This window comes from Drosophila virilis, chromosome 2 (genome assembly GCF_030788295.1).
Source record: "Drosophila virilis strain 15010-1051.87 chromosome 2, Dvir_AGI_RSII-ME, whole genome shotgun sequence".
NCBI lineage: Eukaryota > Metazoa > Arthropoda > Insecta > Diptera > Drosophilidae > Drosophila > Drosophila virilis.
This window is the reverse complement of record NC_091544.1, coordinates 19,286,489-19,307,473: the sequence shown is the minus strand read 5'-3', so window position 1 is coordinate 19,307,473 and position 20,985 is coordinate 19,286,489. Positions and strand designations below refer to the sequence as shown.

Below are 20,985 nucleotides of genomic sequence, written 5' to 3'. Positions count from 1 at the left end.
ATAGCAGGCTGGTCTCTTTTGCTTTAGGCTTAGATAGGGAGAATATAAAAATTCTCTTTGATTTGTTTAAGAGTATTGGTTAAGGGAACTGTGCTAACTAGAATTTAAAGGTACGATTTAAACTAATTTTTGAATCGCAATTTCGAAAAAATAAATCAATGCCATATCTAAAAATAATTGAACACCAAACTTTAGGAGAAAAGGATTATATATAAGTATAGTAATAGCAATAGATATAGCTATATTTTTAAACTATTGTAATGCAAATTGCTGAACTTCATTACCCGCTGATAATACAACGGTTTCTGGTGTGGTTGGTGCGCCCAGTCGCACCCATTCCCGCGGCAATCCGGCATCCTGCCTGGCCGATTGTATAGCATGCTGCATGGCGAAGAGCACGCCCACAGCCAGACAGAGAGCCGGTTCGCCCGTGGCCTTTGAGCGTAGGAAACCAACGGGGTTGGGACTTTTTTGCAGTAGCTCAATGCGGAAATCTATCGGTATATCCTTCGCGCCTGGTGGATGATAGTTCCAAGTGCGATTCGTAAGAAGGCGACCCGTTTGGCGGTCGTAGAGCATTAGCTCGGTTAGATAGTAACCCAGACCCATGACGAAGGCTCCTTCAACCTGACCGACATCAATGCTGGGACTGAGACTCTCGCCCGCATCCTCTAGGATGTCAACGCGACGTATCACGTGGTTGCCAGTCAATATGTCCAATTCAAGCTCGCTCAGACTCAAACCATGTATGCTGTAGCCACTTTGATCACCCATTTTGTAAGATTCAGTTGCAATCAAACTGATCGATTGGGTAAAGGCCGACTCGATAACCTGCTGCCAGCTAGCCTTGGCGCCCAACCTGCGCTTGACCGGCTCTAGACGCTGGTTAAGTGTGTCGCAGGCTTTGCGCACGGAAATTCCAACCAGTTCACTGGCCATTGAGTTGGCTGTCACAAAAGAATTGGCTCCCGTGATTGTATTGCTGTTCTCCACACGCACGCGCTCTAGCGGCACACCTAGCACAAACGCAGCCACTTGAGCTACCTTTGTATTTATGCCCTGACCTATCTCAATGCCACCGTGCGAGATGACCACCGAGCCATCCGCATGGTAAATAGCCACCGTCGTGGGGTAGCACAAGGCGATGCTCACATTTAAAGGAAACTCCATTAGTGCCAAACCCAAACCTCGTTTGCGCCATCGGTTTTGAGCGTTAAATAAGTTGATTTGCTCCCGACGTTTGCGGTACTCAGTGGAAGCCAGGAATCGAGGCAGCAGCTGTACCATTTTGCTGCCCGGTCGGAGATTTACAAGACGCACATCCGCTGGGTCCAATTTACACGCAAAGGCAATGTGCTCCAGTGCCGTTTCTGTCATAGCAATGGCTGCATGAGCAAAGGAGAATTAGCGTTTAACTTTAGATACTCGTTCAACTTTGACTAACCCTCTGCTGTTCCTGGCGCCCGACACCATGTTGAGCTGGGCGCATCCGTTTTTACAGCAGTACCCTTTGTTTTGAAGTTCAAGTTGGTCAGATTGTACACATTTTTGATTGCTGGTAAGGTGAGAAAGTCGACGACATTCTCGTTAAGGGTGCAGCCCGCATCCTCGTAGTAGTTGTTGCTGAGCATGCGTATGGAGCCATTAGCACGCGCCTGAAATTCGTAGTCGGAGCGACAAGCCCAGCGCTTTCCGTTTGTCTCCATCATGGATTCGATAGTTTGCACAAAACGTGCTGGCCGATTCAATTTGTGTGCAACAAGTGCACAGGCACATGCCACTTGGTTACAACGTGTAACCTTGGCACCATAGGCTCCGCCGACGCGTCGCACCTGTAACTGGACTGCATTTGCCTCCAATTTGAGCATTCGCGATATGCTGGCCTGTGTCACGTCCATCCATTGAGTGGCGCTCCAAACCTGCAGTCCCTGTTCAACAGGCACCACCACCGTCGTTTGTGGCTCCATGGTGAAGTGGTATTGCGAATCAAGCTCAAGAATCCCACGTCCTAGCACATCGCCTGGGTCGACCGGTGGCTTGGAAAACTCCTCAGTTGGCCCACAGCTTGTCACGAGACGATTTTCCACCTTGTCTGCCAGCACGGCATTCATGCTGGTATAGATCTTCGCCTGGTTATTGGCATAAGTCACCCGCACCAATGTCGCCGCATATACGGCCAGATCGTGGGTAACGGCAGCGATTACTCCCAGCGGCTGATCATAGTGCTGAACTCGTCCGGAGCAAAAGATCTCCTCCACTTCGACTGTCAGCAAATTGGTATTGTTGAAGTTATTGTCCCCTGGAATGTCCCTGACTCCAAAAAAGGCAACCACGCCTTTGCACTGGAACGCATCTGTTGCATCGATCAGTTCGATTGTGGCTCCCACCCGCTTGGCCGTCACAAAGGCGCAGTACATAGCATTAGAAGTGGTCAGTAGATCGTTTACGTAGTTTGCCTCGCCGGAGCATTGAATGAGGCCTAACAAAAGTGAAGCAGTTCAATTAAGATACTTAATTTGTAAAGCTACGATAAATACATACCCTCAAGCTTCTGCACCGCCTGTGTCACGGGATAGTTGTTGTGAATGGTCTCGAATGTTTGACTTCCCGATGAAAGGGAGCGCTCCAGCAAGTCTCCTCCGCTGCGAAAACGCTGCGGGATAAGATCCTCGGGCGCCGACCCAAGTAAAAACTTGTAAAAAAGCCCGCAGGCTAGTTTCTGGCGATACTCAGGCGATGCCTCAGGAGGCATTTCCACTGGCTGCAGGCTCCTCAGCAGCTGCTCGAAAACTTGCGTGACTGTGGCGCTGTCGTAGAGTTCGCGACCCACCAACAATTGCTCGGCATCTTGGGCGTGCACGTAATCAGGCCGAATGTTGCCAAGGCAAAGGCGAGCCGAGCCCACTATGCGATGCTGTGTATTCTGCCACTCGATAAGGAAACCAGCATTGACATAGGCATGTACGTTTTGAGCACGCGGCAGTATCTGTTCATAGAGAAAGCCGGGAAGTTATGTGGAGGGCGTGTACGCTCATCGAAGAGACTCACCTTATAGGAGTTGAACAAGTATTTCGGCTTGGGATAGGGTCGTAATATAAACGCACCAATGACCAGTTTGGGCGTGGTATCCTGCAGATAAGCCAACAGGCTCATTACCCGTTGACTGCGTGCATTCTCATACACCAAGACCTGCGCATCTAGAGCTTCAAATGTGATGAATACATCCGAGGGAAACTCCGGATGCTGCTTCTTGATTGAGATGTTTCCCGCCAGAGTTCCGTTCTGAAAATGATTATATATTTTATCAACCGTATCCTATCTATGAACATAAGTGTTTTTGTTATGGAATTAACTGGCTTGGAAGAGCATCAGAAAGTTTCATCTTAATTTTTAATCGTATTCATATAGGCGCTGAAACAAGTTTTAAACTGGATTGTGTCATACTCACATTTCGCACTGGCACATTCGCAATCAGGTTGAAGTGCGTCCACAACTGTGCACAATACTCGAAGCCGGCGCGTTGTTGCGCCTGTCGAAAGAGCTGCATGGCATCTGTGAGTGTCACGTTGGCACCCAGCAATAGGCGGTTCGGTTCGATGCTGTGATGCTTGAGCTCCGGCACCATGTTGACATCCACAAAGTGCTGTATACTCCTAGACCGCCTGTAGACGCCGTGCGCTGTGTTGCCCGCTACCAGGATATACTCCTCTTCGTTAGGCACCTGAGCCAGTGCCTCGAACAGCTCCGCGAGCGTCTTTGGCCAATACCAATGGCTGCTGTTCTGAGCTGGCAGCGACGGGCGAGAACAACTGCCGCTGCAGCATTGGCCGGTGCGTGGGCAGAGCAGCTCAAAGGAATCCTCAATGTCCACGCACTCCGCTGGAACGTCAATATTACTGTCCACGGCAAATGATTTCATGGCATCGAGGATGGGCCGGTAGCCGGTGCAGCGGCATATATTGCCACCAAATGCATCCTCTACCTCAGCCATGGTCACGTGCCCCCCTTGACTCTCCAGCAGCCCGTACATGTTCATCACGAATCCCGGCGTGCAGTATCCGCACTGAGTGCCGTTAAGCTTAGCCAAGCGCTTCTGTATGGGGTGATAGCCGCTGTTCTTATTGCCCAGCCCCTCGTCGGTAATAATGTCCACATCGTTGCAACTGTTGAGCAGGGTCAAACACTTGAAATGGAAACATATGCATTGATAGCCTTTTAATCGAGACCAGTCCACTTTTCTACTGAATATTTTCCTTCCTTCCACTTACTGAGTTGGCCGCACGGGAACTTATTTCACCTGTAATAGGATGTCGGCGTCGAATGAGACAAATGCAGGAGCCACAGCCACCCTCCAGGCACATGTACTTGGTGGCCGTCAGATGGAGGTGATCCCTGAGGAACGTGTTTAGAGTGATGTCCGCGGCGTAGTCCGCTGGCTGCACCTCGTACGGAAAGCCATTCACATTGAACTTGATGCTCATATTGAAGAAGATGGAAGCCAAATACCGAATCCATTGCTCAGCGCTTGTATTTAAAGCCCCTGCTGGAACCTGATTACTACTAAAAAGATTTGAGTTAAACGGGTTCCCTGAGCTTGCGTGCAAGCACTGCGCAAAACGTTCAGTAATAAATCAAATCGCTTTAACTTACTTTTATTTTATCCCATGTTCTTTTTACGGAACCTAACGAAAGTCTTTCGTCTCGGGTTGCAATAAGTGATACTCTTTGGATGTTAAATGCTTAGTGTACAATTTGTTTAGCGTAAAAAGAAATGGAACTCGAAACTGGAAGACTTTTAAACGTAAGCTAAAGCTATATTCTCTTTGCTGATAATGCATATTTGTCTTTACAAGTAGAGTTAGGCATTGAAAATTGTCTACCTTTCAATCCAATCAAAAATAATTCATTCATATCTGAAGTACATATATTGTACATACATACATATATCAGATACTGTATACATATGTGCATTACGGCTTCGGTTAATTTTGTTTGGCTTGAAATGTGTATAACGTTTGGAAACAGGTGCTTATTTTGGGCAAACATAGGCGTCTCTACATCATCTCTGATCATGTCTGCACGCATTTATCTTTGATATATTAAATTTTGGTATAAAACCGTCCTGAGAAGCATCTTCTTTGTTTTCTATATTTGTTTAGGATTAAAGGAATTAATTTGTATCTCGTTTTATGCGTAAGCAATTCTAGAAAATTGATAATCACATATAAAGTGACAACATAAACAAACTTACTTTGCTTATCGGCAAATACAACAACATGTTTAGTATATATAACATGGTTAGTTTTTTTAAAGGCAGACTTTTTTCGCCGATAGGAAAATAAAGTCGATAATTAGTCGATAGTCTAAGCGGGTGCGAAAGAACTAAAAGTATTCATTTTTCGAAACTAGCTCATCTGTTTTGGTTCATTTGTTCATTAACCGTCAGTCCGATTAAACCGATTTCCATACAACTAAGTATCACACATCTCCAATTTTTTCTCACGGCAGTCGGCATTTGCCCATTTTATTGATTATTACATTTGTGTGGCTTTAAATTTGATTTAATTGCATAACAATTCAACAATTTTAATACAATCTTGAAGTAAAATAAACTTTAAGGTAAGTACGTCATATGCATTGAAAATGTTGCGAATGGCGTACAAGACGCGACGACGCCGCAAGTCGCCATCTTTTTTTCGCGATGACGCTGAACATGTTGCCGGAGTAACATTTAGTATAGACTTCAGACATTTGCAGGAGACAGAGACATGAACATGGATGCGAATGCTGTCGAAAATCGTGAAAAGGAACGTGACCGACGAGGACGTGGTGCACGCGGTTCACGTTTCTCTGATGCCGACGGTAACAATGGCAACGCCGCTGGCGGTGGGGGAGGAGGCGGCGGCTCAAATATCGCACGCGACAGAAGCCGTGAAAGACGCAATTGCCGCGTATACATATCGAACATTCCGTACGATTACCGCTGGCAAGACCTGAAAGATCTGTTTCGTCGCATTGTCGGCTCCATTGAGTATGTCCAACTGTTCCATGACGAAAGCGGCAAGGCACGTGGCTGTGGCATTGTCGAGTTCAAAGATCCAGAGAACGTGCAAAAGGCAATGGAGAAAATGAATCGCTATGAGCTGAATGGACGTGAGCTGGTTGTCAAGGAAGACCATGGCGAGCAGCGTGATCAATACGGGCGAATTGTACGCGATGGTGCTGGCGGCGGAGGCGGTGGTGTTGGCGGCGGTGGAAATGGTGGCGGTCGCGACCATATGGACGATCGAGATCGAGGCTTTTCGCGTCGTGACGATGACAGAATGTGAGTATCATTATTATATTTCACATGTTTATTTATTTTCCGGTAATCCAAGCAAATCGCCAAGGAAGAAATGTTGTGTTCCAAGCACATAATTGCTAGTGTATCAGAAAAAGAAAATTATTGCTATCGAAATTTTTGGGGAAGGGTATTCAGTGTTTTTAACGAAGTTTCATATTAGGCATCATCATTTGTAATGGTAATGGCAACGATTGCTTTTCAACTTTCAATACTCTTGTTAATTGAAGAAGTTCCGAAATGGGGTTTATTGATCTCTTTACTGAACTATGACACTTTGCTGATAACTTTACTTCGAAAAGAAAAGGGAAACCCTGTGCCTTGTTCGTTTACTCGCAGCGTTTACTGCCGCTTTTAGACTTAAATTGTTCAGCGGTCGGCAGTTTTTTGTTCCTCAGCAAATGGAAAAACGAGAATTCAAGTGGTTTATAAATATGGCAACGTTTTTAGACAAGGCTTTTGTGTCATAGATCTTTTTTCTGATAATAAGGTTTGTTACGGTTTGTAATTCCACCAAAAATCGAATAGGAAAAATCAAAAATCTATTGACAAAATATAGGATATATTTGTTCCATTTCTGTATTTCGGGAATTGCCTTATATATAAATTTGTTAGCATAAAGTTTCATTGATTTCGGTTGCAGCATTCATTCATTTATGTCGTTGAAGTTGATGATATGATTAATTAATTTACTAAGTATCCTGTGGTAAATTGGACAGAATATTAACTCTGTCAAACATTGGCTATTCTAGAATATATGATTAAAAAGAATTAATTATTGAAAATACAGTTTCTGCGAATTATGCTATCGAATTAAATAAATTCAAAATGTTTCTTAGATTTCATTTTTGCCTAAAATTAAAATATAATAACAACGTCAAGGCGGTAATCTTAGATACGGCGTTCTGGATTTAATCCGATTGTAGCTGAGATGCGTGCGCTCTTGGGATACGTGTATTTGTTGTGCTTTATCTCTTGCTCTTGCTCTTGCTCTTGTTATTTTTTCTCTCTGGATCTTTTGGCTTCTTTTTCTAGATCTGGGCGTAATAATTTTAACATGATGTCGAATGATTTTAATTCGTCGAATTACAATTTGTATGGGCTTTCTGCTTCGTTTTTGGAGAGTCTTGGCATAAGTGGACCTTTGCATAATAAGGTTTTTGTTGCTAATGTGAGTATAAGTATTATAAAAATTCCAATAACTATGTAAACTACTGTATTGAACCAAAAAACAAACCAATACCGATACCAAACCAAACCAACCAAACCATTACAATACATACACATATATTCTATATGATAGATATATGTTTTGTAGCTTGTGCATTCTTCGCCCAGTTGTTTTTAAGTCGTAAGTTGCGTTTATTCTATCTAAGTATGTACACATATTTGGTTTTCATCGTGGGCTCTGTTTCGTATTTATAACCCAACTATAGAAATAACATATGATTTTTAGCTAAGATGCGAATACAATTTTACTCCACGCCCGTCCTTTCTGTATAATTTATTTTGCTCCCTTTGTATTTGATAATCTTCAAACAATATAATTACGATTTTCTTCTTTGATTTTTGATCTTCACAAAGCTGATATAGATGGATAAATATGACATTTGTAGTCCTTCCTTTTTTATAATCCGTTGACTCTCTTATATCGGTCTCAAAGAGAATGAATTGACGGCGACAGTCCAAAATTTTTAAATAAAATGGAAATAGGGATTTTTGAAAATGGATCCTGTATGTATTGATAGATATGAAGATATGCATCAGCATCCAGATTTTGGCGAATTCCCAAGACTGTTCATCCTACTAAAAGGGTGCTAGGCCAGTTTTATTTTCAATCGACGTTTACTAGAGAATGGAGTATACGCTCTAAAACAATTGAAAACCGACGGGAAGTTCTTGAAGCCTTTTTTTTTTTAAATATTAAAATGAAGTGAAAATAAAAATGCTCTCGGCATCAATACATAATATTCAATTTCAGACTATCCCCTGAATGGATTTCATTATTGTTGCATTGTGTTGTAATGTTATGTAACTAGATTAATCTAGTTCTATTCTGATTTTGTTTGTCGGTCGATAATCGAGACTCTTCCAAAGGGATGAGGAAACCTGCAGCTGGGTTATAAATATGAAACAGTCGTTTAACTGAGAGCCTGCTGCGTCGCTTTTGGATCAACTAGCCTGGCCAACGGCTTGATACCTGAGATTCTGCAGACTTCGTTTGCTCCTAGTTAAGGTGGCGGCCGGAGTCGACAACAGTGGGACAATGATTTGATCCGTTCTTAACTGTTGTCCAAGGCGATGACCATTATTTTAATATCTAAAACTTTGTGATGTTTCTGTCTCAACAGCTGGACTATAAGGTGGACAGTAAGAAGCTTAAGCAAGTCTTTAAGCTTGCTGGCAAGGTGCAAAGCGTGGATCTATCCTTGGATAAGGAGGGTCATAGTCGTGGCTTTGCTGTAGTCGAATATGATCATCCAGTGGAGGCCGTACAGGCAATTTCTATGTTGGATCGCCAGATGCTCTACGATCGTCGTATGACAGTTCGTTTGGATCGTATACCCGACAAGGGTGAGGGTCTTAAGCTACCCGAAGGATTAGGTGGTGTGGGCATTGGCCTAGGCCCCAACGGTGAGCCTCTAAAGGATGTCGCCCACAATCTGCCTAATGGTGGTAATCAGAACGCTTCCCAACTGCTCGGCAATGTGCAGAGCGCCCAACAGCTATCCGCAGTGGCTGGCGGTCAGGTTGTTGGCGGTGGTAACTCCAATGCTAGCAATCTGCTGGGAAGCCTTAGTGGCGTAATGTTTGGCAATAACCCTGCTGTGCAGCCCTCTCCAGTGGCGCCGGTTCAAAAGCCCAGCATGGGCAACAATCCTGGAGGCGGCGGTGGCGGCATCAATCTAAATAACTTAAATCCCAGCAATTTGGCTGCTGTGGTCGGCAATTTGGGCAACCTGGGTGCCGCTCTGTCCAATCCGCTGCTCACCTCATCACTGAACACCCTTGGTCTTAATCTGGGCAATGCGGGCGGCAACGATGACGGACTAGTTTCTGCCAGCAATGTTGGTCTGTCCAATAACTACAGCAGCGGCGGCGGCGGCTATGGTGGTGCTGGAAACAACTACAACAGTGGCGGTGGTACGACCGGCAGCGGCGGTGGTGGCGTCTCCGGTGGCAATGTTGGCTACAATTCATACAACAGCAGCGCTGGCGGCGTCTCAAATGCCGGCAATAATCAGCTGGACGGCAATGACTATGGCAATTCTGGCAATCAGTTGGACATGTTTGGCGGCGGTGGTGGCAACGTTGGCGGTGGCAATGTTGGCGTTGGTGTCGGCGCTGGTAATGCCGGCGGCAATGGTGCACGCAAATCTGATACTATTATCATCAAGAATGTGCCACTCAGCTGCACATGGCAGACACTTCGCGATAAATTCCGTGACGTCGGTGATGTCAAGTTTGCCGAAATACGCGGCAACGATGTGGGTGTGGTTCGTTTCTTTAAGGAGCGTGACGCGGAGCTAGCCATAGGTAAGAATACAATTAACCTGGTCTTGCTTAAAACTCTAACAATAAATTCTTATCCACAGCTCTCATGGATGGCTCGCGTCTGGATGGTCGTACCATCAAAGTAACTTACTTTTAAGTCGTTTCCCTTAGATTTTTAATCGCAAAGGCCGTATGTCCACGCAATGAACCGTAGGAACTTCTAGACACGATTAACGGCTTACCTTAACCCACAGCAGGCAGCAGAGCAGCGGCTAGACTGTCCGAACCATTTTAGTTTGTAGTAACCCACAAACAACTAATTGTTTAATTTTTATACATACATTTACATTACTAATAACAAAAAGTATCATAAAATAATTGACTTTCCAAAATACAGAAGACGCAATTCATGTAAGTTATAAGTGATTGAAGCCAATAAATATATAAACAATATTAATATAGTATTAGTAGAATGTTCTATTTATATACTAGGTTTCTAAATCTATAATTGTAAACTTTACGTTATAAAAGTGATTGCATTTACGGGTTTCAAAAAATACTTCGCGGATCCAAGAAGATATCCCTTACCTTGTAACGGGTAGATTAGATATAGGCTGTCATATTTTGACAAAAATAGCCTTGGACAACGACCCGCACGAAACAAATTATTAAAGCCCAACCTGCCCAGTTACCAAATGATAAAAATATCCACGCAGACATGTCTATTAAGCCTGCGACTTGTAGGGAGAGGACCGTGGACCACAAATTGTTTGGCATATATATATTAATCGTACAAGGGTGTTTAAATTTCGGCAGTTGTTTGATAGTAATTAATATGGGAAATCTTTTCGAATGGATAGAAACCATTAAAAATAAGTATATCTTTATTTTTTCGCAATACAAAGAAATATTAATCGAAACAGGAGCTAGTTAAATACTCAAACTAAGTCCATATAAATGGAATAATATTCTTTGAAGTTAGATACCCTTAACGGCTACACGCATTGTTGGTGGTTAATTGTGGCTTAATAAGAACAGCCCGAGCGTGGAAACTGAGCTGGGTTTTCTAGAGAACATTTTCGTCTATTTTGTTGCATCAGCTACGGCCGCTGGTGTTGTTTTAAAACGCTCCAGACGTGCTCGCGCCTTTTCAGCCCATTCACCCTGGCCCTTTGGATCGCTTGCTGCAGTCGATGTGCCAACCGTAGCACCAAAGCGTTCCTTGCGCTTTTGCAACCGGTCATCGGTAACGGTTTTTGGACTCTTTTCTGGCACCACACAACCAAAGCGTTCGGCACGTCTCTTTAAAGCCTCCTTTTGCTGTTCATCCGTCTCCTTGTTGCCCTTGTTGGCCTTGATTGAAGCTGGAGATGACTTGTTAACCGTGGGCACAGTAGCTGCGGATGGAGCAGCAGCAGCTTTGGTTTCGGGTGTAATGCCAAACTTCTTTGCGCGCATTTCCAAGCGTTCCTGTATGCTCAGCTCACTTAGCTTCTTGTCGGCTAATGTTGCCGCGTCTTTGCTTTTAGTTGCAGCACCACCGACCACGATTGGTTTGCGTTGCGTTTTTGTCGGTTTCTCCTCTAACTCCGAGGCTCCGGGTGTGCTGTCTGTTGCCTCGGGTGCAGCATTTTCCTTTGAGGTCATTATTGTTGTTGTCGTCACCGCCGTCGCCAGCGGATGTGAATTGTTGCGTTTCAGCACGATTTTCTTAGCCGGCAGCGATGCATTGCTTGCCTCCGATGGGGAATCTGACCCTGCCGCCGTATGTAAAGATAGCTCTGGTATTGTTGTCGCCGTGGGTGTGCTAACTGGGCTCTTTAGCAGCAAATCCTCGTGGTCATCACCCAATAATTTGTGCTCGTCCTCGTCCGTCAAAGAGACATCGTCGTCAATAGCGTCGGCAATAGCACTGTCTTCCAGTGAAATGTCGCCTTCGAGTAACGCGGTTTGCAAGCGGTCCTGTAATTCATTTTTGTTGCCGTTCAATGGCAACCCACGCAGCTTCAACTCGCGCTTTAAATCCGCAACCTGGATTGGGTATAGCGTGGGTTGTTTGTGTCTTGATTGGCTTATATTATTTTCACTCACCTTCATCTTGGTAACATCGCTTTCAGGCATTTTATTCGTTTTTTTATATCAATTTGCGGCACAAACAAGAGTTTTTTCTTGTATCGAATTGGTTATGCCTCGCAGTATGGCAACTCTCTACAAAAATTGTCCATACAGTCAAAGAGAAGTATAAGTGTTGTAAAGAAACATCGAAATTAACATTAGCTGTAATTAACAGCAAGCGTAAAATAAATTCTGTTAAACTAGAAGTAAGTGCTGAGAAGTCTTATGCTCGCTACTGAGTGTTGTGAAACGCAATGAAAGCGCTAAGATTTAAATATTCAACTCTGTGATATATTTTTATCGAGGGTTACTTAATAAAAGCGCTAAGATTAAACTACTCTACTACTCTACTCTTTGATATTTTTCTTTTTTTTTAATGTGTTTAAAAGTTGTTTTTGTCACATCATCGCTGTCACACTTTTGCAGCTACTACTCACCCTTATACTGGCTATAGCTAGCGCATACACAAGATAAGATATAAAATATGAGTGCCGTTCAGAAATAGCAAGCAACCGGCATACAGCACCACCCGTGCAATCCACACACACACTACAAACCCCGACCGGAAACGGGAAATGCATGCAACATTATCTCGTCGCCTGCTTCTTTGCCGTTCGCTGTGCGAGAGCAAATCTCATGAGTCGAAAATATAGATTGTGTTGGATTGGAAAATGAAAGTGCAGCTGACTAAAAAGGGGTGTGTGTGTATTTTTGTCTGGAGGATAGATGCCAGTGTCTTGACCTTGAACTGCACTCGACCAAGCTGCTTTGTTTTTAACTGACACCGACCTGCAACTGCACCTGCACTCTCTTAAACACACTTACACATACCCTCACTCACATACTTGGCCCTTAACGCATAACGCACACATGTTGCTCATGTGGCGCATAAGTAGCTGCATCTAATTGGAATTGCAGCATACTTGCGTTTATTTATAATTTTTCCGGTCTTCTCTTTGTGGAGGCCATGGCCCACGCATTAACCTTTTGCCAGTCAGAATTTAAAAAGAGTTTGCCGCCCTTTAAGGCATGTCAACTGCAATGATAATTGTAATGAATGCCTAATATGATGGCAAACGTGAATTGTATGTTGCGGCTGTTCCATTTACTTATTCTATGGCCGTATATGGGGGAGCTTTAATTACAGTTACAATGACTTAACGTACACGCATACGACCAAAAGTCCGCGGTCAAGTTGTTGATTAATTGGTCATGACAGTCGCGTTCACGTTCTGCTTATAGGATTACGCAATTACGGATTTAAGGCGTTTCTTGATGTTAATGTTATTCGTAATGTTAATTGTATGTTAAGCTTTTAACTGCATTTGAGTTTAACATAACTATTTATGTTGTACTCTGGTAACATTCGTTAGTTAAATTTCAAAAATATTCTGCCATTTATAAGCAAGGTCCTTATCAATATAAAGAGAAAGTATAAGAATGGTGTAGGAATATAATATAATTATTAAAATAATACAAAATCTTTAATTTGTTCTGGTTACGGTTTATATTAATAATGCAAAACTCAATTATATAATAAATGAGAAAAATAAGCTGTGACGGTTAGTATAATAAATACTTAATGCCAGTGAGTAACAATATTAATTTGTGCTTTTACATAAACATATGGCAAGTGGATTTCAGCCGCATTAGCGCTTCTTAAAATCGGCAAATCTGAGCTCTTTGGGCGCATCTACTAAGAATAGATACTCTATGGAAAAAAAATGTTTATGTTTATTTGTTATGATATTATTATTATTTAGTTTATTATTATTTTTCGGTTGCAGATTTATCCATTTATTATCATTGCTTACAGGGTATACATTATACAATTTCTTAATTTTAAATGCGTAAGATATGCATTTCCTAATTTATTGCAGTTTTAATCTATTTGCTCTTAAATAAGCTTGCTAGATGTTTTTCCTTAAACAACTGACCGCTATTGTTGAAATCATTTGCTTTGAGTGCAGCAGCAGCGCTCTGGCGCTCTCCGCGCCTTTTGGCCACTCAACGTTATCCGTCAGATACTCGTTCTCAGTTGCGTGACGACTGCCGGAGCGATCGGTTGTGCCAGCTCTCTATAGTTAGCTGCTGTTTTTGTGTTGCGTCTCGTGCTGCGCGCTGTGTTTCCAAATACGCTCACTGATCAACAGACGTCATCGCCAGAGACGGACGTGTCGCTCGATTGATTTGTTGCAAAGAGCAAACAAAAATTACAAAATATAAAATATATATATACAAATATATATTAACAAAAACAAAGTGAGTGCGAGTGCGAATACGAGTACGTGTACGTGTATCTATAAGTACGTGCTGTGGGCGCTGCAGTTGCAATTGTACGCAACTTTAAGTTGTCCATAATGCCACAGCCAATATTCAATATAATATAATAAGTATTATGTGCAGGCAGCTTTGCTGACCTTGTACAATTGCGTATCTGAAACTGTGCAAGCGCGCGCGTGTGTGTGTGTGTGTGTGTGTGTGTGTGTGTATCTTTTGTGTAAACATCTTTAACCTAATCAGTAGAAAGCATCTTGGCAACTGTTTTGGCTTAAAGCAGCATCAAACAACCTGTTCATTGCATTCTGAGCTAACGCGGCGGCTGCTTCTGCTTCTGTTGTAGTTATTGTTGTTGCTGTTGCTGTTTTCTTTTTCGATTTTTGGTATCGTTTTCGTGATCACCTCTTTATCACCTGAGTCACTTTTGTATGGCGCTCACGTCACACGCTCACACATACGCCCGCCCAATGGCTCTGGAATGCCAACCAGCTTTTTGATTATAGCTGCTCTCTCGCTCTCCCACACACTCTCCGTCTTTGTCTGGCCCGCTCTCGCTGTTTATCTGCCAGTCTGGCTCTCTGGCTGCGCGCACTGTTTTAGGCCCGTTACCATTTTAAGTTAACAACAATTATATGGCTGCATGGCCATTAAAGGCCAACTCGCCTGTTCTGGCCTGGCCAGAGGGGGCGTGCTATGGTGTGTGTGTGTGTGCTTCCACAGGAAATCTTCAAGTACGTGACAGCTGAACACCCACCCCAACACATCACACCCAATGCTGGCAGTGATCCCCATCAAATCAACAGCAAATCAATTTAATACGACCTATGCCATAAAATACGACCTCAATTAATTAAACTAATTGACAGCGCGTGCGGCGTGAATCCCGTAACCAAATCGCAACAAATTTTCCTATATCATATCGAGAGTATGTCCATATATATGTATATATATATATATAGTTGTTTGTCGGGCAGCTAACCAGCTATATAGTTGCACTTATCGCACTTTCAAGTTGATTTCTTTTATATAGCAGATACGAATAATCGCACACACCTACACACCTACACACATATACATATATCTCTTATCTAATCGGTTTATTAACTACGAAAACACATGCGTGAAATCATAAAACAAAATACACATGCACACGTACACATATAAACAGCGAAAATGAATAGCAAAACTTCTATCTGGTTGCCATACGCCATATATATGTTAGAACAACTGTACTCGCACTTTATATATTGTTGGAAATCTAACAAAGATTTGGTGTCATACAGGCTGTTCAATGTGGAAATAAGTACTTTGGTCTTAAAAAATTGCTATTTTTAAATAAACATCATTTTTGTTTCATTAGTGTTTCTCATTAGTAATTCAATTAGCTAATTCCAATCCTAAGCTATCTATATGAGCTGTGATAAGAACGTAAGCATAAATGTTTCGACATTTTTTTAAAACTGATTATAATCAAGTATCGGGCTTTTTTTATTTTTAATATGTATTTATAACTAAAAACGAGGCGAAACAGCTGCAGCTCATAATTTAGCTTTGACTATAATTAGTATATAAATCAGAGTACGCTCCATTGCACACCCATGGACTAGCACATATTTAAAAGGCTCGATGGAGAAATTCTTATTGTAGTGACAGCATCCATAGCTGTATATGAGCAATTGTATAGTATGATGCACGATGCGATTACAAAGCGCTGATAAAGGCACAAAGGAGTGGGCTGTAAAAGCTGTGAAGAGTGTCTCACTTATATGCACTATACATACATATAAACATACATATGTGCATTATGTAGATTAAAGTATATATAAATATATATGAGTGTGTTCAATAAAGTCGATTAAGCTAAGAAGCAGTGCAAAGAACGTTCCATAAATTCGTATAAAGCAATTTTCGAGTGCTTTAGTTGGAGGGAGAGAGTTGGCCAGCGGGAGTGAGAGAGAGAGAGAGTGCAACAAAGGCATTGGGAAAGAGTGTGAATGTGGCAAGTGTTCCAAGAATATAACGACAACAACAGTAGCAACAGCAACAGCAACAACAACAACAACAACAACAATAAACGCGTAACTTGATATGTAAAGTTTACAAGAGGCCAACGCAGTCGCAGCCGCAGCCCCAACTCCAGTCCCTGCCCCGCACCGATAACAAAAAAGTCGTTTTCAGTACAGTATATTTCATATTTTATGAAAGCGTAATTATGTTTAAATAATTTATTATGTGTATTAATTACAATGCGAGCACTTCTCGGGCCTTACAATTTCGATGTCTGCTTTTGATATTCCGTTTCCGTTAAACATATCACACATGCATAATACTCTATAGTTGATCTAGACCGAAGGCAATAACACTTTGTCAATCTTTTGTGCATATCCTAATAATATTGCTGAGCTACAGGCCATGCCAGAAGAGGCAATTGTACCTAAATAGCAAAATTTGCTTTCATTTTCCACCCGCCCCCCCCCCCCTTTTTTTTTTTGCAAATGCTAAACAAATTTAAACGCCCGCCAGTGGAGCATTCCGCCATTAAGTAGCATTAACAACAACAACAACAACAACAACTACAACCCGAACCAGAACAAAAATAAATAAACAACACTTGCGTTTGTTTTGCATTTAATTGCGTTTTTTTTTTTACTTGTTTCTTGTTCGACGCTTCTTTTAAATTATTATAAACAAACCAAATGTGGGCTCTGTTTTAGTGACTAGCGTGCAAATAAATTACATTGTGTATTGTGCACCTGTATGTATATACTATACAAGGTCTGTTGCTATTTATACATATTGGCAGCTGATTAAGCAATTTTGCCAAAAGTTCTGAATGATCAGATGTGGCAGAGCACACCTGAGTGGAAATTCCAAAAGCTGTAATCGAACAGTTTTTGAATGAGCAACAACAAGTGCAATTTCTCTCAGCTGTAATTAAATGAATCATACACATATGAATATATATTGGCACAAATCCAGCATTTAACCATTGTGGAAAACTCAGATTGTGCCCAATCTGGGTAACATAGGAGTAGGCAGCAATTTAGTAATTTATGAAATGAATTTGATCAATCTACTTTTAAAACATAAAATTCCAAATGGCAAACACATTTTTGCTGTACAGCACAAAAAACACATGTATGATAAAATAATAAAAAAAAAAAAAAAACGGAACTACAAAGTGAGCACTTAACCCCAGTTGCGATGCCCCTACAGCAATTAGCTTTAATTGTGTGTGTGTGTGTGTGTGTGTGTGTGTGGGGGGGGGGGGGGGTGCATGACCATGGCAGCGAACTCAGAGATCAGCTGTTGGCGCCAAGAAGCCACATCAAGAGTGCGGCTGCAATTAAAGATCAGGCAACTGCATATGACCAAGTAGAAATGTGTTTGTATTGTGGCATGCCACAAGACGAAAGTTCAAATGAAAATGCTTGCTGCGAACGGTAAACGATGATCAACCTTTATTAATTCATATGTCAATATAACCGGTTTTCTGTTTGTAACTGCAGCCCGTTGCCGTAGCATATAATAAGTATTATTGTTATTTACTATGTGGGTTGACCTGTTGGATGAGTCACTAGAATCAGATCGTTGTCATCTATATAGCTACACCCGCTCTTAGATTTGTTCATTTCGCACTCAATCAGGTTGTTTATAATTGTAATAAGAGGTTGCCCCAGCCAATTGACTGACAATCTTATGGCATGAGTCATATTTTAAGATTTCTGTTTCCCAGAATTCGTATGAGTTTTCTGCGTATTCGAGGAATGAAAGAGCTTCGGACTCTAACTGTAACTTAATGCAAATTGAGCATTTGTGTGTTTAACATTGTTTAACACTGGACATGAGATGCTGTAGGGAAATCTAGTTCATGTTTTGGGTCAACAACTCGTTTGGTTGACGCTGACTGAAAACCAGTTTTAATTAAAAAAGAAACATTTTGTTTGGCTGGTGAAAGTGCATAAGTTTTTCAAACGTTTTTATGTAATATAAGGCGTAAACAACAACAGGCCCCAAAAATGCCTAATGAATTTCACAGAATCAATTGAAGCATTATAAAGTTTTTTTGCGGGTTTTATTTAACTTTTAATGGAATTGTTAATGCCCTCGTCTGCTGTTTTGCTCACACAAGTGCTTGTACAATGTGCAATTTCATTTAAAAATGAAAATTGTTAAGCTTTTGCTGATTAGATTAATTATTTTGAAGTTCATGTGTTAACAGCGCGCTGTTGATAACAGCCGCTGCATAAAATTGTAACGGTTAAGTCTTATGTTAAGTTGTCTGGCCTGCGAAATTGAAGAAAATGCGCCCACACACACACACACTCACACAGTAGATTTCCGGTTGCAGTGGGCTGTGGGTGTGGCAAGATAAACAACGCATGTCGCTTCAACATATGCCACCAAATGGTGCAAGGCAACGCACACATATTACCCATATTAATGCGCCGATTCCGCTTTCTTCAATATTTTCAGTTGATTTGCACAATGTCGAAAAGTCTGCGCCCTCTTAAAATAACCATCGTGGGCGATGGCATGGTGGGTAAGACCTGCCTCCTGATAACCTACACACAAAACGAATTTCCCGAGGAGTACATACCGACTGTATTCGATAATCATGCCTGCAACATAACAGTCGATGATAATGAATACAATTTGACACTATGGGACACGGCCGGTCAGGAGGATTACGAAAGGCTGCGCCCATTGAGTTATCCAAATGTGGGTATTTCTACACACGCACAATGTTTGTCTGTTCTTATCTAATCTTTTTTTCTTTTTTTTTTGCCACAGACGAACTGCTTCCTGTTATGCTATTCCATCAGCAGTCGCACCTCGTTCGAGAACATCAAGAGTAAATGGTGGCCAGAAATTCGTCACTTTGGCGCCAATGTGCCTGTGGTTCTGGTGGGCACTAAGCTGGATTTGCGTATACCGAATTCAGAGAAGTTTGTAACCACACAGGAGGGCCGACGGTTGCGCAAGGAGATACATGCGCATCAATTGGTCGAGTGTTCAGCGAAGAAGAAGATCAATTTACCGCAGGTGTTCGAAGAGGCGGTGCGAGCGGTGGAGAAGAAACCAGGAAAGAAGCCGCAAACGTGCAAAATACTTTAATTAAGTCCTATGCCTAATGTTAAATATTGTTATGCGTAATTGTATTATGTAATTGTCTAATTCGCGAGCATTCGATTCGCCTGTTTCACAGTGTGTGTAGGAAAATGTAACGTTAAGCTCTTATTTTAAGTTGTAGTTGTCTGAAAACAATTTTCGTATGCGACCAAAGTGCATTTTTTTTTTATGTAAAAATCAAAACAACAAATTTAACTACAGAATTGTTTGAATAGAAATGCATAAATGGCATTTATACAAATATTTGCGCCAGAATATGCTGTGTATTATATATTTTCAATAAAAACTAGTCATTAAAATCAATGATATTTTTCAAATTAATTGGTTAGCCAAATACATAATAAACGGTTGATTTACGCGGTCCAAGTTCGGTAACTTGTAAGAGTGCTGCCAACTCATTGCAAAAGCGCTGTAATGTATTTTTAGTATTTATAATTTTTGTATTTTCCCATTAAGCTCCTGTGGTCACACTGACATTTAGCAAACAGCGCTGAAAAATAAGAATAAAATAAACAATGAGCAGTGAAAAGGCTGAAAAAGCCAAAGTCAGCGCACAAATCAAACATGTGCCCAAGGATGCACAGGTTATTATGTCCATACTTAAGGAACTCAACATCCAGGAATACGAGCCGCGCGTCGTCAACCAAATGCTCGAATTCACATTTCGTAAGTGCCGCAGCTACAACTTCCAACTTTTTTTTTTTTGAATAAAAGCCAATTTGGTTTTACCACAGGGTATGTGACCTGCATACTGGATGACGCCAAGGTATATGCGAATCACGCGCGCAAGAAAACCATCGATCTGGATGATGTACGCCTTGCCACTGAGATGACTCTGGACAAGAGCTTCACGGGGCCGCCATCACGTCATGTGCTGGCCAAAATGGCCGAACTGCGCAATGCTATGCCACTGCCGCCCGTCAAGCCGCATTGCGGTCTGCGCCTGCCTCCCGATCGCTATTGTCTGACCGGTGTCAACTACAAGCTGCGCGCAACAAATCAACCCAAAAAGATGACCAAATCCGCGCTCGAAGGACGCGCTGTGAAAACGGTCGTGAAGCCGGTGTCCAGCGCCAATGGACCCAAACGCGCCCATTCAATTGTCTCCAAACAACAGGTGGTTACCATACCCAAACCAGTCATTAAATTCACAACCGCAACGAAAACGGTCAGCGCAATGGAGGTCAAGAGCGAGCCAAACGCCAGTGACATGAAAATGGAGGTGGACAGCGATGCGGCAGCCGTGGGCAGCATTGGTGGCAGTAACGTGGCTGTAAAGCGGGAACGCGAGGAGGAGGAATTTGAATTTACAGCGAACTGAGAATATATATGTCTAAACTAATGTACATTAAGCATATATTTGTAAATTTAAAGGATCTGAACGGATAATACGTTTCGGCATTTCGAAAACTTTTGTATTTTGTTCAATTTCCATATGACTATAAAAGTAGAGTTTATTAGCTAACGTGTATCTATATATTCAATTGCTTGACAATACGTCAGGAATCGAAAGACAATTCAAATATTTAAACACCCGAGGTACAATTGCATATACTTTCTATGATCAACAGAAAAAGACTTCAGATATTTTTCGCAGTGTATACTTCACTGCCTAACAATTT

At 42.0% G+C, this 20,985-nt stretch overlaps 5 protein-coding genes across 11 annotated transcripts; 3 read left to right on the top strand and 2 right to left on the bottom strand.

Annotated features, from left to right (window-relative positions):
* Positions 1-216: 216 nt before the first annotated feature.
* AOX2 (Aldehyde oxidase 2) lies at positions 217-5,187 on the bottom strand. Of its 2 annotated transcripts, none has more exons than XM_015171700.3 (7): positions 4,651-5,187; positions 4,269-4,560; positions 3,449-4,183; positions 3,049-3,282; positions 2,542-2,986; positions 1,445-2,479; positions 217-1,385 (listed from the first exon to the last, which is right to left on the bottom strand). In XM_015171700.3, exons 2-7 carry the CDS (start codon positions 4,479-4,481, stop codon positions 253-255), a joined length of 3,795 nt encoding a protein of 1,264 aa, XP_015027186.1. In that variant the 5' UTR covers positions 4,482-4,560; positions 4,651-5,187; the 3' UTR covers positions 217-252. The 2 variants fall into 2 exon arrangements, with proteins under 2 accessions (XP_015027186.1, XP_002053376.1); XM_002053340.4 differs by having other exon boundaries at positions 4,269-4,557.
* Positions 5,188-5,456: 269 nt separating this feature from the next.
* rump (heterogeneous nuclear ribonucleoprotein rumpelstiltskin) lies at positions 5,457-10,299 on the top strand. 5 transcript variants are annotated; one of them, XM_015171942.3, is made up of 5 exons: positions 5,460-5,619; positions 5,741-6,325; positions 7,376-7,511; positions 8,692-9,877; positions 9,937-10,299. In XM_015171942.3, the coding sequence occupies exons 2-5, from the start codon at positions 5,769-5,771 to the stop codon at positions 9,990-9,992; spliced, it is 1,935 nt and encodes a 644-aa protein (XP_015027428.1). In that variant the 5' UTR covers positions 5,460-5,619; positions 5,741-5,768; the 3' UTR covers positions 9,993-10,299. The 5 variants fall into 5 exon arrangements, with proteins under 5 accessions (XP_015027426.1, XP_015027428.1, XP_002053377.1 ...); XM_002053341.4 differs by having other exon boundaries at positions 5,461-5,619; positions 5,758-6,325; XM_015171941.3 differs by having other exon boundaries at positions 5,461-5,619; positions 5,748-6,325.
* A 381-nt stretch (positions 10,300-10,680) lies between these two features.
* Positions 10,681-12,080, bottom strand: LOC6629802 (SAP domain-containing ribonucleoprotein). 2 transcript variants are annotated; one of them, XM_002053342.4, is made up of 2 exons: positions 11,927-12,080; positions 10,681-11,866 (listed from the first exon to the last, which is right to left on the bottom strand). In XM_002053342.4, the coding sequence occupies exons 1-2, from the start codon at positions 11,954-11,956 to the stop codon at positions 10,919-10,921; spliced, it is 978 nt and encodes a 325-aa protein (XP_002053378.1). In that variant the 5' UTR covers positions 11,957-12,080; the 3' UTR covers positions 10,681-10,918. The 2 variants fall into 2 exon arrangements, with proteins under 2 accessions (XP_002053378.1, XP_015027185.1); XM_015171699.3 differs by having other exon boundaries at positions 10,681-11,797; positions 11,927-12,058.
* Positions 12,081-13,999: 1,919 nt separating this feature from the next.
* On the top strand, positions 14,000-19,666 carry RhoL (Ras-like GTP-binding protein RhoL). Its single transcript, XM_002053343.4, has 3 exons — positions 14,000-14,212; positions 18,707-18,952; positions 19,025-19,666. Exons 2-3 carry the CDS (start codon positions 18,719-18,721, stop codon positions 19,346-19,348), a joined length of 558 nt encoding a protein of 185 aa, XP_002053379.1. The 5' UTR covers positions 14,000-14,212; positions 18,707-18,718; the 3' UTR covers positions 19,349-19,666.
* A 154-nt stretch (positions 19,667-19,820) lies between these two features.
* Taf9 (TBP-associated factor 9) lies at positions 19,821-20,828 on the top strand. The gene is made up of 2 exons (XM_002053344.4): positions 19,821-20,029; positions 20,098-20,828. The coding sequence occupies exons 1-2, from the start codon at positions 19,879-19,881 to the stop codon at positions 20,682-20,684; spliced, it is 738 nt and encodes a 245-aa protein (XP_002053380.1). The 5' UTR covers positions 19,821-19,878; the 3' UTR covers positions 20,685-20,828.
* Positions 20,829-20,985: the final 157 nt, after the last annotated feature.

Excerpts from the sequence above, each read along its gene's own strand:
- AOX2 (XM_015171700.3), bottom strand. The coding sequence starts at position 4,481 with ATGAGCATCAAGTTCAATGTGAATGGCTTTCCGTACGAGGTGCAGCCA. Across the intron at positions 3,283-3,448 it reads CGAATGTGCCAGTGCGAAAT|AACGGAACTCTGGCGGGAAA; the intron begins GTGAGTATGACA and ends AATCATTTTCAG. Across the intron at positions 1,386-1,444 it reads GGCGCCAGGAACAGCAGAGG|CCATTGCTATGACAGAAACG; the intron begins GTTAGTCAAAGT and ends TTGCTCATGCAG.
- rump (XM_015171942.3), top strand. The coding sequence starts at position 5,769 with ATGAACATGGATGCGAATGCTGTCGAAAATCGTGAAAAGGAACGTGAC. Across the intron at positions 6,326-7,375 it reads CGTCGTGACGATGACAGAAT|ATCTGGGCGTAATAATTTTA; the intron begins GTGAGTATCATT and ends TTCTTTTTCTAG. Across the intron at positions 7,512-8,691 it reads ATAAGGTTTTTGTTGCTAAT|CTGGACTATAAGGTGGACAG; the intron begins GTGAGTATAAGT and ends CTGTCTCAACAG.
- LOC6629802 (XM_002053342.4), bottom strand. The coding sequence starts at position 11,956 with ATGCCTGAAAGCGATGTTACCAAGATGAAG. Across the intron at positions 11,867-11,926 it reads GCGATGTTACCAAGATGAAG|GTTGCGGATTTAAAGCGCGA; the intron begins GTGAGTGAAAAT and ends TACCCAATCCAG.
- RhoL (XM_002053343.4), top strand. The coding sequence starts at position 18,719 with ATGTCGAAAAGTCTGCGCCCTCTTAAAATAACCATCGTGGGCGATGGC. Across the intron at positions 18,953-19,024 it reads GCCCATTGAGTTATCCAAAT|ACGAACTGCTTCCTGTTATG; the intron begins GTGGGTATTTCT and ends TTTTTGCCACAG.
- Taf9 (XM_002053344.4), top strand. The coding sequence starts at position 19,879 with ATGAGCAGTGAAAAGGCTGAAAAAGCCAAAGTCAGCGCACAAATCAAA. Across the intron at positions 20,030-20,097 it reads AATGCTCGAATTCACATTTC|GGTATGTGACCTGCATACTG; the intron begins GTAAGTGCCGCA and ends GTTTTACCACAG.